The sequence below is a fragment of the Anabrus simplex genome, chromosome 7, assembly GCF_040414725.1.
Source record: "Anabrus simplex isolate iqAnaSimp1 chromosome 7, ASM4041472v1, whole genome shotgun sequence".
Classification (NCBI taxonomy): Eukaryota; Metazoa; Arthropoda; class Insecta; order Orthoptera; family Tettigoniidae; genus Anabrus; species Anabrus simplex.
The window spans coordinates 11,304,591-11,324,863 of NC_090271.1; the positions used below are offsets into that span (position 1 = coordinate 11,304,591).

The window sequence follows — 20,273 nt, forward strand, 5'->3', positions numbered from 1 at the left end:
CCACATTTCCATTGCTTCCAGGCGTTTTATATCCTGTTTTGCTAAGACCCATGTTTCGCAACCATACAACACTCCACACAAACATTTTGGCAAATTCTTTCCTAATTTTAATGTTCCTGCTTGTCAGAAGCTGTTTCTTATTACTGAAGGCTTGTTTAGCTAGAGTAATCCTCCTCCTGATTTCTGTGGTGCACCTGTTGTCCTGAGTGATAATGCTTCCCCAGTAGCAGAATTGACTTGCTTGTTGTACAGTTTCATCACCTATCGTAATGTTTATTGATATCTCCTGAGCATGCTTGATTGTATCATAGCTGTAACTGTGGCTAGAGGTGGTAATACCTGTTACTGAGGCAATTGTGAAAAATTGTGAACAAATGAGTTGCATACAAAATGGAAATATTTCCAAATTTGTGTTAGTAGACTGTTGTGATTGTCATGATCAATGATGTTTTTCAGTTATTGAACTGAAACTTTTTATATGGGCTATTTAATTTAAAATACATTGCCATATTGTTGTAATGTCATAATATTTGATTTTTACCAGCTTTCAAATGGACTAACATTAAATTTTGTCTGAAATATGTAGTGTTTTGCTGTTTTTTCTGGTGGGTGTAGTTTTTCTGTTATTAATGTTCAAATAGTGTAAAGATAAATTTGAAACATCCTGTATACGAATTTAACAAGGAATCAACCAGCCTGGGGAGAAAAATGAGGATATTCTTCTACCAATTGAACTCACCCTATCTCCTCAAGATCAGTAGCTGTTAATGACTGAGGTCTTAGCTCATAAAGTACTTCTACAGCAGCACGGTGACCAGCCTGAACTGCTCCATTCATGTAGCCACACCAGTGGGTGGCTGTTTCTGTTCCAGCCCAGTGGATCCTGCATGGTCATCACAGAGAGAATACAGAGTATCATTACACACAAAACTTGTTTACCAAGCAAGTTGGCTCTTAGCTTACTAGCTACTCTCAGTAGCCCTGTGGCTTCCCGATCTCACACCAGGCAATTAAGGACCTTTCCCATCAACCCCCATAGCTCATGGGACCATGTGACAACGAAATTTACCCGAACGGGTCATGAGCACATGGGACCACGTGCCACAGAGATTGATAGTCAAGGGACCTTTTCTGTCTAGTGACAAATGTCACCTCATCTGGATTGTAAAATGTAATCCGAACACATGAGCTAACACATGCCCTTACGACAGTGCAAGGTTAACTGCTCCTCCTCCATTCCGAGATATGAATGCCGACATCTCAGGGCCACCGACTGTCCGCGGCTAAGAAAATGAACTAACTTAAATCTAACTTATAGGCTTAAATGAACGGAAGAGACTAGGATGCATTATCTTGGCAAATGATAAGCATAAGAATTTTTAAAAGATTTAATCACTCTTGTTAAAACACATAATCAAAATTTTATAAGCCAAACTACAGCATATTAACATCTGTAATAAATTATCGCTTGCAAATAACGGCTACATTAATGCAACTAGAAACTTGGAACAAGAACGTACAATTTGTTTGCAAGATCTAGGCATAGAAATTAATGATCGAGTTATGTCCAAAAATAGCCATCTTCCCAACGTAAGGAAGGTCCGACAGATACTACGAGACAGAGAAGTTCAGTCATGGGCGAAGTTGCCACACAAAGGAAAGGGCGTCGGACTCTTCCAGGAATACACGCCAGCGAACAAATGGATAAGAGATCACCGAGGCTTATCCTGTGCGGAATGGAGAGAGGCCATCAAGATGACAGCGAACGTGTGCGCCGTTCGCTCCGTGCCAGGAAGGTCCCAGGACAACACCCTCTGTCGGCATTGCCACAGAGAGCACGAAACCCTTGCCCATGTCCTGGGAGCCTGCCCTCACGGGGAGGTATTGAGAAATTCCTGCCATCATACAATACGACATATGATTGTGACCTCGCTGAAGGATCACGGTTTCACGGTGCACGAAGAGGTCTCTGGCCTAGCTAGCGACGGGAGTAACAGATGTATTGACATGATAGCCTTTCAACCAGCTAGCAAGCAAGGACTAATCTTAGATCCCACAATACGCTTTGAGTCGCACGTTGGCCAGGCCGAAGAGGTGGACGCCGAAAAGAAGTCAATTTACCAGCCAACTGTAAACTACTATAAAGATAAATATCACCTAGACAATATTTCCGTCCATGGACTCATGATCGGAGCTCGAGCCACAATCCCTAAATTTCTTGTACAGCTATGGGATTCTCTCAGTCTCAGCCGGACACGACTTCACGACATCGCTATCGCCGCAATACGAGGTTCAGTGACCATACTCCGCAATCATCTATATAACATCTGAAGAACCATATCGCAAATCTATTCCTGAGCCTTTCGGTGAATCTTCTACCTGGCACACTAAGCAAAGTCAACAGTAACTTAGAAGACAAAATACTGTGTAGTCGACATACTTTGTCCTTGTGGCAGCCTCCGCATGGGGGAAGTTGTAATAATAAAAAATAAGCCATGGGGATCCAACTCCCATATTCAAAATCAAAGGAAAAACTGATTGCAACTTTAACAACTGTCATTAACTGGATTAAAACGTCCATTAGCTTCAATGATCAATTAGATAATTGATGAAATTGATCATTAACTTGTTAATTAAATATTTGAGTAACTCTTCTTTCACTCATTAGATGTTGATAAACCCTTCTTTTAATTATTAATTGTTGAGTACAAATTTTTAAATCCTATCATAATAACATTCAAACAAATCATCTCTTGACACATAATTAAAGATTTTGCAAATGCAAAGGTATTCCCTGGGAACATTCCCTATTTACACATTCAAAACAACACTTATTTACTCTGGGATTAGTCTCAGAGTGGTCGTCTAATTTAAATATAATGCAACTAAATAATACACAAAACATGAGATGAAGAATAACCTAAAAACACTTCCTGTATAATGACAACATATAATCCAATAATAATAATAATAATAATAATAATAATAATAATAATAATAATAATAATAATAATAGACTGAACTGGGGGTGAACACACATCTTACCACATATGATGACCAACAGTACAAGGTCGAGAGTGTCAGAACCTCTTCACATCAACAAACACTACAAAGGAAGCTCACAAAGTCATATTCAAACAAAAGCAATATTTACAAATAAATTATACTAAAATCTATAACTCCTAAAAAGAATGACATATGACACAAACACTGGCTGTATTCTTGGAGGAAACACGTCGCTGTGTGACTGGTAATCCCCATGTGCCCCAGGACTCAAACTAGTGGCTTCGATTTCACCATCAGTAGGGTATCCTGAAAATCCCTGGTTATCGCCTCAACAGAGGTAATAATTAATTACTCTGACATTAATTTAATCATATCCTTGTTACTCAAATAAGGAAACCAAACATTAATGCCTCTTCTACTATGAGCTGAATTTGTGTGTGAAAACCCAGCATGGTATATAACATTGAGACTTCTGTTCACTCGACAATCTCTTTAACATAAAATCAGTTTCATGGTCCGTATCGCACTTCAATAGATTCACAATTAAGTATTTATTATTTTCCACCTAGTCGATACAATGATTGCTTAAGGCAATTTAAAGGTTAAAAGTGGTACATGTTTCGTATTTTATCAACATCTTCAGCCACATAATACTGTTTAGATGAAAAATATATAAAATTGACAAAGTTATATCTTTTCTCACTTCAGCTATTTTCATCTTTAAGTTGAGGTAGGTGTTAGCTTCTTTGCTTGCCTGGTTGTAATTAGGATTACATAAAATCAGTTTCATGGTCCGTATCACACTTCAATAGATTCAGCATTAAGTATTTATTATTTTCCACCTAGTCAATACAATGATTGCTTAAGGCAATTTAATGGTTAAAAGTGGTACATGTTTTGTATTTTATCAACATCTTCAGCCACATAACACTGTTTAGATGAAAAATATATAAAATTGATAAAGTTATATCTTTTGTCATTTTAGCTATTTTCATCTTTAAGTTGAGGTAGGTGTTAGCTTCTTTGCTTGCCTGGTTGGCATTAGGATAACATAAAATCAGTTTGATGGTCTGTATCGCACTTCAAAAGATCACAATTAAGTATTTATTATTTTCCACCTAGTCGATACAATGATTGCTTAAGGCAATTTAATGGTTAAAAGTGGTACATGTTTCGTATTTTATCAATATCTTCAGCCACATAACACTGTTTAGATGAAAAATATATAAAATTGACAAAGTTATATCTTTTGTCACTTTAGCTATTTTCATCTTTAAGTTGAGGTAGGTGTTAGCTTCTTTGCTTGCCTGGTTGGCATTAGGATTACATAAAATCAGTTTCATGGTCCGTATCGCACTTCAATAGATTCACAATTAAGTATTTATTATTTTCCACCTAGTCGATACAATGATTGCTTAAGGCAATTTAATGGTTAAAAGTGGTACATGTTTCGTATTTTATCAACATCTTCAGCCACATAACACTGTTTAGATGAAAAATATATAAAATTGACAAAGTTATATCTTTTGTCACTTTAGCTATTTTCATCTTTAAGTTGAAGATATCAAAGAATTCAGTTGTCTATGTATGTGGCACGTATCTCTAGTCCCCATATCAAAAACAGAACAGCTGAACTTACCTCAAGAATGGAGTCCGTAAATGATGGAGCAGCGGCATTGCGCCTGGTGGTGCCACATGGATAGGGCACCCTCCCACGTATTCTTCTTCACTCCAATTTTTTTCAACATAATCAAGTGGTTTAAGAGCATCTGTACCCCAGACTTGACACAAACTCTCAAGAATTCCTCGTTTCCGGGTACCTACCTGACAAAGAATGGAAAAATGATTTAACTCTCAAGGCTCGGATGAAACAATTCCTGCGAGACTTGACCTATTTGGAAAACATATTTATACTAAGACAAGGCATAATTATCTTGTAAATATAATAACCAATAATAATAATAATAATAATAATAATAATAATAATAATAATAATAATAATAATAATAATAAAAATAATAATAATAATAGTGGGGATTTACCAGTTACCTCCATCGGGCACGTCCCATTGGAATTGGGGAAGCTCGCTGGCTCTGCCGCCAGCAGAGTCAGAGGGTAGTGGGGAAATAAAATACCACCGTGAAAAAAAAGTGGTCTTTTGCCGGGGTTACAGCGAAGGCTGGTAAATGACCAGAAGCCAGAAAACATCTTGAGGCAACCTCTAGTTGTAAAAGGATGGATACCCGTCCAAAACAAAGTCAAGTCAAGAAGCATGATGGCACAATATTTCAAGAAACATACCCCAGGGGATAAGTCTTCGGATAAATCCCTCGTCGTGAACGCCACGGCTCACGAGTCTAGTTCGGATTCTGGGGGAGACTCGACATCATGCAAGAGATGAATTGGAGCATCTTGGTGTACCCTGAAGAGTCAAAAACTCAGGCCAAAGTCCGAAACCTTTCTAGCAACTTTCAATATAAATTCACTTACACAAACTGGCAAGCTGAAAACCCTCACCAAAGCTCTTCACGAAAATCAGATATCCATAATGGCCCTACATGAAACAAGGTACCCACATGAAGAGATTTTTGAATCCGAAGGCTACCGATTTTTCAAGAGCAAAGCGCAAAGAGGAATCCCCAATGGAGCTGTGATGCTCGGAACCGTGTTTGCTGTTAGAATCAAGATCCTTAAATCGGTTGCAAATTTCAAACAAGTGAATGACAGATTGTCTATACTAACAATTAAATGCGTGAATAAAACCTACAAGTAATGAAAATCATTTTATTTTCCGTATTGAAAGAATCTCAATAATAATATAAGAGAATTTATTGGACTCCAACCTATGCAATACATTACAGGATGTTAACATTTTTAGTTAAACATCGTTAAAATGGAGACATGTTTCGCTCTCCATGTGGGGCATCATGAGTCATATCAAAGCACCTCAAAATTAAACCAGACATCTGGTTGAAAATTATGAACATAATATGTAAGAAAGAATACATTATGACTGATGATGCCCCACATGGAGGGCGAAACATGTCTCCATTTTAACAATGTTTAACTAAAAATGTTAACATCCTGTAATGTATTGAATAGGTTGGAGTCCAATAAATTCTCTTATATTATTATTGAGATTCTTTCAATACGGAAAATAAAATGATTTTCATTACTTGTAATGATAAAGCCAACCAGGCTAATAAAAATAAAAATAGATAACAAAACCTCAAAATCAAAATCGGTAAAATTTCAAAAGATATTTTATTCTTAAAAGAATGTTTATAGGATAGGACCTTGTACATGTTTTTTAATGTATTCTTTCTTACATATTATGTTCATAATTTCCAACCAGACGTCTGGTTTAATTTTGAGGTGCTTTGATATGACTGATGATGCCCCACATGGAGGGCGAAACATGTCTCCATTTTAACGATGTTTAACTAAAAATGTTAACATCCTGTAATGTATTGAATAGGTTGGAGTCCAATAAATTCTCTTATATTATTATTAATAAAACCTACGCCGTAGTTAACGCACATGCTCCTACAAACAATAAGAACAAGTCTGATCCAGACGAAGTTGATAATTTCTAGGACCTACTGGATGAAAAATTAAACAAAATCCCCAAACACCATGTCAAGCTTCTTTTGGGTGACTTCAATGCCCAACTAGGTCGTGAACAGAAGTACAGGAAAGTTATAGGAAATTACCCTGCTCACAAAAGAACCAATCCCAACGGCAAAAGACTGGTGTCCATTTGCGAAAATCACAACCTGCAGGTCATGTCAACCCACTTTCGCCATCTACCCAGAAAGCAAATGACTTGGCGTTCTCCCGTCCAAACTCTCAGAGAGTTCTAAATAAATCATGTGGTAATCTCCAGGAGAAACAGCCCTGAGATTATGAATGTCAAAGTAAAGAAAGGCATCAATGTGGCCTCAGATCACTATATCTCTCTGATCAAATTCAAACCAATTCCTGCAAACACAAGGAAGACAACCAAACAGCTCACATGCTTCGACAACAATACACTTTGGCAAAGGGTCGAGGAGTTCCAGGCGAAGGCTAGACCAAATGACTGTGACTTCAACAACACCAAAAGTCTCCTTGTTGAGGCCGCCAAAGACATTGCAAAAATCAAGAGAAGCAAAAAGCATGCCTGGTGGAATGGTACCTGCGAATCAGTCCTCAAAGAAAGACTCAATACATGGAAACAGCACTACTCTACAAAAACAGAAACTGATTGGGAATCCTACAAAACCCAAAGTGCCCAAACAGCTAAGGTGTTCAGAACTGAGAAACGTAAATAAGAAAAATCTCTTATTGATAATATAGAACAAAACTTTAGGAAGAATGAAAGCAGAGAGTATTACAGAGCCTTCAAATGTAAGCTCACTGGCTATAAACTACCATCTCTATGCTTTGAGCAAAAGGACGGCACACTGGCGACGTCAAATGAAGAATTGTAGCATTCTGGCAGATTACTTCAAGAATTTACTCAATTGCTCTAAACCGCAAAGCCCCATTGAGACCAAGGAACCCTTACTCAGGTACCCAGATTCCAGACCACTCAACAAAGATGAAATCAAGCGCCACATTGCCTGTCTCAAAAATAACAAAGTGCCGGGGGAAGACTCAGTAGAAGCAGAACTATGGAAATATGCCCCAAAGGAATCACTTGATATCTTTCAAAAGCAAATAGAAGAAATTTGGAGCAAGGAGACCCTACCCGGAGATTGGAAAATAGCTTTGATCCATCCATTACAAAAGAAAGGCAGCATGAAGAACATCAACAACTACAGAGGAATATCTTTGCTACCCTTGACTTATAAAATTCTATCACTTGCCATCCTGGAGCATTTGGAAGCACAAGTCGAACATCAAATAAGTGAATACCAAGGAGGGTTCAGAAAAATTCGCTCAACAGCCGAACAGATCCAAAATCTGAAAACGATCATCAGATATTGTACACTGAGGTCCAAGCAGTATGTGTCTATCTTTGTGGACTTCAAGAAAGTGTATGACTCCATTGACCAGGAAGTCCTGCTAAACATCTTAAATGAATTTGGAGTTGATATGAAACTGTTGGCATTAATTATAGCCACCCTGACTGATAAAAAATCTAAGGTGAAGTTCCACGGATGTCTCTCGCATTCCTTTGACATCAAAACAGGAGTCCGACAAGGTGATGGACTATCCCCGATACTCTTCAACTGCGTTCTTGAAAAGATCATCAGAACCTGGCGGGCGAGATTACAGGAAACCAACTACAGTCCACTAAGAATAATAACCAAATCCAAGGGGATCACAACAGACTGCTTAGCATTTGCCGATGACATTGCCGTTCTCTCAAACGATGTAGAAACCGCTAGAGCTCAAGTTGAAATGTTAAAGGAAATTGCCGAACAAACTGTTTGAAAAAACAGAAGTAATGACTAACATCAAAGAGGCCCCACCAAAACTCCATACAAAATATGGGGACATCACCCGAGTAGACAAATTCAAATACCTGGGTGAGATCATCATGAAAAATGGACTGGACAAAGAAGCACTTCAGGAGCGAGTACGCAAACTGGAAATAGCCTACCAAACATTGTGCGCAATCTACAACAAAAAATGCCTTTCCCAAAACACCAAGATACGTCACCATGAAACAGTTCTGAAGTCAGTAGTTCTATATGCAGCCGAAACCCTGTCTCTAAATGCCAACAAAGGACTCCTTGAAGAACTGTAGAAAAAAGAGCGCAAAATTGTGAGAGGAATATTGGGATCATAGTACAGAAATGGAATCCATCAAAAGAGATCCAACGAAGAAGTCTACAGCAAAATAGAGAAAATTACTGACACAATTGGTAAAAGGCGGGCACGATTTTATGGTCATCTGAAAAGAATGGACAGAAGAAAGTTAACTAAAGAGATCTTTCACTTTTTTAATTCAAATCTCAAAACCACAATTCCCTGTTTTAGAAATACCGAAGAAGACCTGCAAATGCTACATATCTGAGCAGAAGATGCCCTTAACAGAGAACGCTCCCGCAAGAAAATATTGATGAACGGGCTGAACCGAAATGAGCAACCGAAGAGAAGACATGGTGCCCCTTGGACAGAGGAGCGTAAGCAGACCCACTCACAAAGAATGAGGGAAATTTGGGCTCTAAAGAAGGCCAAGTTCAGTGTCAAATGCAAGAAGACTTAACGTGGTCCTTGATGGCCCCAGAGAATTATATACAATAGTAATAATAATAATAATAATAATAATAATAATAATAATAATAATAATAATAATAATAATAATAATAATAATAATAGTACTAGGGGTACACCTTCCCAGGCCGTTAAACGACGCGCCTTCTATAAGGCCATCTATATAAACAAACCTGAACTGGTGTGCTACAAGGTACTTCGGTATTCATTGGTTTAATTGCTCCCTCTAGTGGGATGAACTCTAATTATTTGACTAAGGAATTTTTATTTTTGCAGTTGGCAAACCTTTGGTTTTGAGGATTGTTCTGTTTATGTATCAAAGTTGACAACACTTTCGCTGGTTCCTTCTTCAATAGTAATCAACCTATCAGAAACTTATATAAATATTTTATCTAGCCAATTAGAATTCAGGGTGTGTACATGAACCTAGCCTATCAGTAAAGAGTTCTGGAAGCTTAAAAATACTATAAAAGCAGGGCACTTGATATGAATCCGGAGGCAGGGGCGCGGCCTGCGTTACGAAGGCCCAGCAACTTGAGGTAATGGCAGAATTTTCATAGCTATGTGATAGCTCCGGCGCATAGTTTGAGGGAAAGTTTTCCACCTCATTTATTTAATGTAAATTTTTAAATTTGGTGGTATAAATGTAGAATTTTTGGCAAGTCTGAGGACTCTCTCCTGTTCCCTACTGTAATATAAGGGAACAAAGAGTGATCGGTTCCCATTCAACTTGGCATGGGGTGACTACAATTATCAAAACCTCTAAATTTCTTATTTGGCTCTAATATTTTTTATTTATCCACCCCAGTTTAGCCTCTGTATCACTGGGTTTTAGCTATTTCTAGAACGATGGCAATATATGAACGCTAGATTTATTTTCTTCCCCCTTCCCTCTACCCCTCCCATATTCAATCTCAACCATATGGTTTCTTTCATATCTGTCTCTATATCCTCCACCAGTTCACTGATTTCTTCCCTAATTAATACTATCATCCCTCCTGGTGCGCGTCCCTTATTCCTCTCCTTTCTTCTATATTTATATTTAATCACAAACCCCTTCCATGAGATCTCCCTCCCTGTTTCTAGCCAGGTCTCCAAGAGTGCCACAACATCGAAACTTTCTATTACTTCCCGAACTTTCTTATTTCCTAATTTGTTCATTAGTCCCTCAATATTCACACATCCTATTTTCCAATATAGTTATAACTTTCCTCCCTCCCTTCTAAGTTTCCTCCTCTAATCTTACTCCTTGTAGTTCTCGTCCCCTCATCTCCTATCTCCATTCCTCCTTTTTTTACCAACCTATTCCGTTCCATGACCTCCGTATCCTCCATCCCTTTACATACTTTACCGCAGAGGTCTTTTGAACTCCTACTTCTTCCTTTGCTCATCCTTCCTGTTGATCAGTCTTCTCATGTCCTTTCTTGCTTACTAAACCACTGCACTCTGCTCTCACCATTTCTTACTGCTCACCCTCACTCACCCCTTCACTGTTCTGATCTTCTGTATCCACACTGCACTGTCCGTTCTCACCTGAGTTGATCTCCTCTCCTTCCTCGTCTCCACTCCTCTTTGTTACTTCTTTCCTCCTTCCATCTTGCCTTGTCATCTCTCCTCCCTCAGAACTAACGCATTCGTCCATCTCCTTTAGCTTCGCCACTGAGTGCTCCCTAACCCATCTTCTGTTTGTCACCACCAACCTCTGACCTCTTATTCGGGCCTTTAGCCCCTGATTTCTCGCTCTCCATAGGTGTCTGTTCAGAATCTTCATATTTTCACTTCCTTCCTTTCCCATGTCTCTTTTCACCCCTACTTTCTGGCCCTGTAAATTATTACTGTTTCTTATCACAATTTCTGCCATTAGGGTTGAGAAAATTTTTACCCTAATTGGCCTCCGTCCTTTAGTTTTTCCCACTCTCTCCACATCGTCTATGTCCACTTCACTGAAATTTATCTTCACCTTATCCCGTATGACCTCTTCCACCTTGGATATCAGGTCAATCTTGCCTTCCCTCTCACCTTCCTCCACACCATATATAAATATGGCTTTCTTCATTCTCTCCTGCCTGTACCCCTCCGCTTCTCTCTTCATCCTCATCCCCTCCTCTTCCAGATGTTTCACTTTCCCTCTTAATAACTCTATTTCCTTCTCATTGTTGTCCACTCTCCTGTTCGATTCCTCAGTCTTCGTTTCCAGCCATTTCTTCATGTTCCCTATCTCCTTTCTCTGCTCCTCCAACATGTCCTTTATTTCCTGTACCTTATCCCATTGACACTTTTCCTGTATTACCTCACTCACTACCACCTTGAGTGCTGCCAAGTCCTCCATGCTGAATTTTCCACTGGTATTTGGGCCTGGGTTTACTTCCACCCCTCCAACAATCAGTAGCACCGCTATCGCTGTCACTACCAGCACCGCTTCACCCATTTTTACTCCTTCTTTTCTTAACACCCGTCCATTCTTGGTCTCCTTCCTTAGCTTCACCTGCCATTTCCCAATACTCAATACCGACCATGTTCTCGGCACGCACTGCACCACGCGACTTCATTCCACGGGTGCTCAAGCCAGACTGTCATTTCTAGAAGGAGGGCAAGTGTTTAGCCTCCTAGCGTGTTGTTTATGGCCAGTCATATTCAACCTTTTCTTTTTACATTAAGGCCATTTTGTATGGGAAATTATGCCCCTGTTTATTTGGTACTCGTTTCTGGTGTTAGTTCCCTTTTGGAACATTGAGTTATCAACTGTTGAGCTACATGGTGTAAATACTTTAACCGATAGATTGTCAGGTGTAACTTACGAGCGCCATAAGAAACTGATGCCTCTGCGAGGCTGGAGAGTGGTACCTTTAGGAGCGCAGAATCCTATGTCGTATAAATGATTGCAGCAAAACAAATAATAATATTTGTAAAATAGTGTTCCTGTCAAGAGCAATAATGCTCTTTTCAATGTTAATCATCTAAACTGTTAACAATTGTAAATTTTGTACCTGATTTTCAGACTTTTAAGTCCTTGTTATTGCTAGAGCTGACTCATTAGTATTGTTGTTACTCATTCAGATTTTCTATTTATCAATTTTTAAATTACAAAAAAGAAAAAAAAAAAAGAAAAAAAATTTCAAATGTGTTGTGTTAAGTTCTGCTCTAGTTAATTCCTTGTCCACCCATTCAACCCAGGCACTTCTTATCCATCTGTGAACCATGGAGACCCTGGGATGATAATGATGATGATGATAATAATAATAATAATAATTTTTACGAGGGACTGTGGAAAATAATCTTCAAAAAACACTTTTGAAGGGTCTGCACTCCACAAGTGTATGGGATTCTTACCCACTAAAAACCACACACCCTTTTCCCACAATGTGTCTTCTTTTTTTTTTTTTTTTGCTAGTTGCTTTACGTCGCACCGACACAGATAGGTCTTATGGCGACGACGGGATAGGAACGACCTAGGAGTATGAAGGAAGCGGCCGTGGCCTTAATTAAGGTACAGCCTCAGCATTTGCCTGGTGTGAAAATGGGAAACCACGGAAAACCATCTTCAGGGCTGCCGACAGTGGGGCTCGAACCCACTATCTCCCGATTACTGGATACTGGCCGCACTTAAGCGACTGCAGCTATCGAGCTCGGTCCACAATGTGTCATCACCCCGGAACCGATCTTACATTACTTCAGGCTGATAATGTGCTTTGTCTTTCAGACTTCATTTCACCTTTACAAACATTCGTACACTTCTAAATCCTTCTTCTTCTGACGAAGGACATCCTCCGTATACACTGCCACGCGATCCCAGGATTCCTGGTTTCATAGCAGCTCGCCAAAATAATATTATCTATTGTCAATTCTCCTAGTTCAGTTTCCACACATCTTCTCTGTATCGTCCAATAGCCACACACAAAGAAGGTGTGAAATATGTCGTCGATGTCATCACATTATATGCATGCTGCGTCACTCGCTCTGTCCACTTTATGCAGGAATTTCCGAAAATATCCATGTCCTGTTAGAAAATGCGTGAGATAGTAATTTACTTTACCATGGACCCTTTCAACCTAGATATCCAAGCGTGGTATCAGTCGCTTGGTCCATTTAACCTGAGGGTCATTTTCCCATCTGAGTTGCCATTGCCTCATCCATTGATTGAAGGCACGCTTCTTTGCACATTTCTTCCCAGCTCTCCTTGGGTACGCCAGATTTCATGTCGCTCCAATGTGGCTATTGCTGCCACTGTGGGGATTGCAGGTTCGGAAACCGTGCGGTATGCACATGCAATACGTAAAGCTGCTCTCCGTTGTACGGCAGCTATCCTTCTCTGATACCAAGCAAATCTCAAGAATTCAGCCCAGATTTCAGAGCCATAAAGGAGCACTGACTGAACTGTCGACATGAGAAGACGTCGTTTACTAGATTTCGGACCTTTAATATTTCCCATCAGTCTGCTAAGTGCAGTCATGTATTTTACTGCCTTATCTGTCGCACTCTGAATATGATTCCAGAATGTTATCTTGGAGTCAAGTGTCACTCCTAGATATTTTGTGCTCACAGATGTTTCAATCACTAACTCTCCAACAGTCATTGGTACAAGAGTTTTGATCCTTTTCCTCTTCAGAAGAACTATCTCCGTTTTGTGTTCGGCTAGTGTTAGACTCATCATCCATTCGTTTATGCGCCGCATCACGTGGTTCAGTTTGATTTGAGCCATTTCAACATTACGAGCCACTATCAAGGCAGCCACATCGTCAGCGTAGCTCACAAGCTTCATGTCCTCTGGCATCTCCAAACGTAACAAGCCATCGTACATTATGTTCCAAAGATCTGGACCAAGGATCAATCCCTGTGCTGCACCAGCCATCAGAGGTTTTGTCTTTTATCCATCTTCCGTATCATACAGCAGAGTGCGATCTTTGAAGTAATCTCTCATTATGCGCATAAGATATTGTGGTAGCTTGAAAGTTTCTTCAAGAGCTACCAACATTACAAGTTGTCCATTTCATGACCGTATCGATGTTTAATCAAGAAGTAAGTATAAATAACCACCTAATCGATACTTTATTAATGCCTCAGGCAAAATTGAATAAAATTAAAACTTACAGGACATGTTTCGACCACTTAGTGGTCCTCTTCAGCTGTATAAATAAAGAACTGAAAAGAAAAACATTGACAATAAGCACAAATAAAAGTTCTTTGGAGACTCCTTTGATAAAAATGGTGGTCGTCAGAATAGGTCATCTTGCCTTTCGTTCTTGTTTGGAAAAGATGTTTATTCTGCGCTGTCTAGAGGGTCTGTCTTTGAGCGCGACCTGGTGAAGTAACGATGTGATACAGTTTGACAGTTCATGGAAAGCTCTGGAGAGAAGGGAAGTAGAGTTTCATCGTCATTTAAAATAACATGTGAGGGAGGAGGGAGATTGGGCTGTGCTTCTGCGATGTCGTGTTTGATTATATCTCTTGTTCGTCTAGTCTGTTTCATGTCTACCCATTCTAAGTATTTGCTAATATTCTCATATAAGATGTTTTTATGCTCGTTGTTTTCGTTGAGATTCTCTTCACCGTTTTCCAATTTATCAAGAACGATGTGGATGTTTTCCAGGTTGTTCATAAGATTACCTTTATTAATCATACAGATAATTTGAAGGTCCTGTTTTATATTGGTGAATTTGTGGTTGGACTCTTTCATATGGGATCCCATGGCAGAGAATCTTTTGTATCTTTCAGCATTGACGTGTTCTTGATATCTAATTGAGAAGTTCCTTCCAGATTGTCCCACGTAAGTTTTTTTTTACATTGAGCACAAGTCAGCTTATAAATACCCGATTCCTGGAATTCGTCATCTTTAAGTTTATTAGCTTTATTATGACTAAAGAACCTATGTTTCGTGTTGTTGTTTGTAGAGAAGGCTACCTTGGTATTGTGTTTCTTGAATAAGTTGGTGATTTCGTAAATCTTCGGGTTATTAAAGGTGAATTTTACATATCCTTTTTCTTTTTCTGAATGCTGTTTAAGTTTAATTTGTTGTTGGTATTTGCATTTAGTGATGATTTTATTGATGAATTTCAAACTGAAACCATTATGTAGAGCCTGTTGACGAATGAAAGAAAGTTCCTTTTTTCTGTCTGTTTCTGTTAGCGGAATTTCTTTCATTCGTCAACAGGCTCTACATAATGGTTTCAGTTTGAAATTCATCAATAAAATCATCACTAAATGCAAATACCAACAACAAATTAAACTTAAACAGCATTCAGAAAAAGAAAAAGGATATGTAAAATTCACCTTTAATAACCCGAAGATTTACGAAATCACTAACTTATTCAAGAAACACAATACCAAGGTAGCCTTCTCTACAAACAACAACACGAAACATAGGTTCTTTAGTCATAATAAAGCTAATAAACTTAAAGATGACGAATTCCAGGAATCGGGTATTTATAAGCTGACTTGTGCTCAATGTAAAAAAACTTACGTGGGACAATCTGGAAGGAACTTCTCAATTAGATATCAAGAACACGTCAATGCTGAAAGATACAAAAGATTCTCTGCCATGGGATCCCATATGAAAGAGTCCAACCACAAATTCACCAATATAAAACAGGACCTTCAAATTATCTGTATGATTAATAAAGGTAATCTTATGAACAACCTGGAAAACATCCACATCGTTCTTGATAAATTGGAAAACGGTGAAGAGAATCTCAACGAAAACAACGAGCATAAAAACATCTTATATGAGAATATTAGCAAATACTTAGAATGGGTAGACATGAAACAGACTAGACGAACAAGAGATATAATCAAACACGACATCGCAGAAGCACAGCCCAATCTCCCTCCTCCCTCACATGTTATTTTAAATGACGATGAAACTCTACTTCCCTTCTCTCCAGAGCTTTCCATGAACTGTCAAACTGTATCACATCGTTACTTCACCAGGTCGCGCTCAAAGACAGACCCTCTAGACAGCGCAGAATAAACATCTTTTCCAAACAAGAACGAAAGGCAAGATGACCTATTCTGACGACCACCATTTTTATCAAAGGAGTCTCCAAAGAACTTTTATTTGTGCTTATTGTCAATGTTTTTCTTTTCAGTTCTTTATTTATACAGCTGAAGAGGACCACTAAGTGGTCGAAACATGTCCTGTAAGTTTTAATTTTATTCAATTTTGCCTGAGGCATTAATAAAGTATCGATTAGGTGGTTATTTATACTTACTTCTTGAGCTACCAACATGTCGCTCCACCTTGCCGAATTGAAGGCATTCTTCACATCCAGGGTCACAAGAAGTGTCAATTTACGGGAATGATGGTTGCCCATTTGTGCTCTTTCTGCTGTATTCACCACCTCCCACACTGCATCTAGCGTCGAGTGTCCTCTCCGAAATCCATGTTGGCGAACAGATAGATCCCCTGCTAGTTGAACTGCTGAGAGGATTCTGGGCTGCAAAAGTTTCTCCAGGCCTTTTCCAGCATACATAAAGGTCTATAACCACCAAGTTTTCCTTTGCTGATCAAAACCAAACGGGCCATTTTCCATCGGGGACTAAAAACACCCGCTTGCAGGCAATGATTGTACATATTCAGTAGCAGTTCTGGACATAGTTCTGAAATTATCTTTAGCACTTCTGTAGGTATGCCATCTTGTCCTGGAGTTTTCTTGTTTCTAAGAGAGCTAGTAGCTCTATTCAGCTCTTCTACAGTGAAGAGGGGTATATCATCCAGTTCTTTTTCAACATCACAGTCAATCCTCTCTGGATGGTCTGGGAATAGTGTATCAACAATTTGTTTAATGGTTTGCGGATCCGCACTTGGGGTTGAAAAGGTTCTGAGTTTCTTCATTAAAATCTTGTAACCTAGTGCCCACCATTTATCAGCTTTACTTTTTCTAATTGCATTACGAAGTTCCTTCTTTGCTGACTTGTACTCCACTGTGACTGAGGTATTCTCTGGACTGCCTCTCATCCTCTGAGCTCTGCGTTGAAATCGCAGACAATTCCTTCTCAGTTCAGCAATTTCTTCGGTCCACCAGTACGCTGGGCGCTTGCTATTTGCGGTCACCTTCAGGATATTGAGGCGTTGCATGCTTGATGGATTAGCTGCATCGTAAGTTCAACACATACACCAGCTGCTTCTTTCCCTCTACGAGCGAAACATTTTTCTGTTATGTTCTCCATTCCATTCCGTATTACATCAATGAACTTTTCTTTGTCAATACTGGCTATGTTTCACCATGCTGGCCTGCGCAAGATGTTTCTTTCTTGAGGAGATTCTTGGAGCAGTCGAAAGATGATATATTGATGATCGCTCCCCTTATTGTTCTCGATCACTTGCCATTCAGTAATCTGAGGTACGATATCCTCCGATGAGAAGGTTACATCCGGTATTGTTCCCTGGCATCCTGGCCGTCAAAATGTTGGCACATTTCCAATGTTGTTGACATAATAATAATAATAATAATAATAATAATAATAATAATAATAATAATAATAATAATAATAATAGGCGTAGGGATGTGGTGACCCCATCGCCCAGTGGGTAACCACTGCAGTTAGCCACCCGAGTATTGGCGCGAAAACCATACCTATTTATGGTAGGAGGAAATGCCTGCCTTTCGCCAGAAAACATCATGAGGCCCTCTAAGGCTAACAACCTTATTTGTACAATGTTGGACTATGTCTAACCCCTAAAATGAACATTAATATCATGGAACAAGCTTCTTACGAATTAAATTACCCTGAAGACAAAATCAGGCTTTCGGATTCCAGAGTGCTTGACATTTTAAAGCTCGTGAGTGAATTGGAGCAACACAAGAACATTGCTAAATTCGAGAATAAGAGAAAATACTATTTTGGAACATTCAACATCAACTCCCTTATTCAGGTTGGAAAACTGAAACAGTTAACAGCAGAGCTACATAGACTCGACATCTCAATACTGGCCCAGCAGGAAACATGGTACGAGGATGAAGAACCCTTTGAATTAAATAGGTTCAGAATCTTCAAAGGAAAGGCTGGAAAGAGATTATGAAAAACATCCCGCAACTGTAGTAAACAAAAAGTTTCTAAACACTATAGTTGACTTCAAGAGTGTAAACTCAAGACTATCGCTCATGACAGTCAAATCAGTGAATAAGAAATACATGCTGATAAATGCTCATGCACCAATAAATGAGGATAATAAAAAGAACCCCGATATGGTTGAAGAGTTTTGGGACAAACTGGGGGATGAAATACTCAAGATCCCAAAAAATAACATCAAAATTCTCCTGGGGGACATTAATGCACAAGTGGGGCAGGAAAGGAAGAACACTGAAATAGTTGGACAATACCCGGCACACAACAGGACGTATAAAAATGGACAAAGACTGATCAATTTATGCAACATGAACAACTTAAAACTCATGTCTACCCATTTCGAAGCACGCCCCAACAAAAAGAAAACGTGGGTATCACCAAACCCCTTGCTAGGCAAATTTTAGCTGGACCATGTAGCGATATCCAAGAACAATTACAAGGAAATTCATAACGTTAAAGTTAGAAAAGCAGTTAATGTAACATCAGACCATTACTTATCACAGATTAAGGAGAATTTCATACCAGGACGTAAAATGCACACCTGTGGCAATAGAGTGCCAAAAATTGACCGTGAATTACTCATCCAAGAAAAGAGGGAAGAATACAGGAATAAGCTACAGGTGCCAAAAAATTGGAATGAAGTGACAAAAAATCTGCAGGAGCCAGCAGTTGAATTAACATCTACGAAACGTCGAAGCAAGCATGCATGGTGGAATGCAGAATGCAAAAATGCAATCAAAGAAAGATTTGAGGCGCGGAAATCATAGAATGAGATTAAGACTGCGACAAATTTGGAAAAATCACGAGAAATAAGGAAACAAACACACCAAACTCTGAGAAGAGTCGGAAGAAAACACCTTAAGGCAGAAGTCACAGAAATGGATGAGAACTTCAAGAAAAACAATACCAGACTATTCGATAGGGCCTTTAAAAATAGAATCAAAGGCTATATAGCACTGAACGTGCATTTCAAGAAAACAGATGGAACTCTTGCCCTGAACAACAAAGATAACGGTGAGATCCTTGCAAAGTACTTTGAAGACCTCCTTAATTGTGAATCGCCACGGGAAAAATTGGAGATTGAGAAGGACACATCCAGAACCCAGATTCCGAACCACCAGATGAGGAAGAGGTACGGGAAGTAATAAACTCTTTAAAGAACAACAAAGCACCTGGTGAAGATGGAGTAATAGCAGAACTGTGGAAGATAGCCAATGACGCCTTTATCACTGAAGCGACAGAACTGTTCCGGAATATTTGGAGAAATGAAAAAATACCAGAAGACTGGCTAGTGGCATTAATATACCCGCTACATAAAAAGGGACTGAAAACAGATGTCAACAACTACTGAGGAATATCACTTTTATCTGTCACGTATAAGATTGTTTCTAAACTCCTATTGAACAGACTGACACCGCAAATTGACCACAAGATGGGAGAGTATCAGGGTGGCTTCAGGAGAGGGCGCTCTTGCCAGGATCAAATCTTAAGTCTAAAATGATAATCAAATATTACAATGCGCGACCACAGAACATCTTCATATCTTTCGTTGACTTTCAAAAAGCATACGATTCAATAGAGACGCATTGATGGACATTCTGAGAGAATATGGCATCGATCAAAAAACACTCAACTTAAGTTAACACTAACAAATACCATATCCAAAGTGAAATTTCGAGGAGAGATCAGCAAACCCTTCCAGATAAAAACAGGTCTGAGACACGGTGACAGCTTATCACCAACACGGTTCAACGTGGTTATAGATAAGGTCATGAAAACACTGTGGAAACATAATGACTCAGGTGCTTTAATTGGTAACCCAAGTGTTTGGCCTTTGCTGGTGATTTGGCACTCTTCGCTGAGACAGAACGGGAAGCAATAACACAGATAAATGAACTACAGAGGATAGCCGAGGAAACAGGTTTAAATATCTCCTTCACAAAAACAGAGATGATGAGCATGGACAGGAATTATGTGAAAAGAACAATGAAGACGAA

General features: G+C 39.1%; 1 protein-coding gene across 1 annotated transcript in view; it reads right to left on the reverse strand.

Moving 5' to 3' along the window:
- The window catches only part of LOC136877199 (probable flavin-containing monoamine oxidase A), a 274,217-nt gene that overhangs the window by 58,507 nt on the left and 195,437 nt on the right, over window positions 1–20,273 (reverse strand). The window contains exons 8-9 of the mRNA XM_067151016.2: window positions 4,646–4,830; window positions 740–883 (exon numbers count right to left, since the gene is read on the reverse strand). Coding sequence (XP_067007117.2) covers window positions 740–883; window positions 4,646–4,830 — 329 coding nt within the window. The remainder of the gene's footprint in view (window positions 1–739; window positions 884–4,645; window positions 4,831–20,273) is intronic.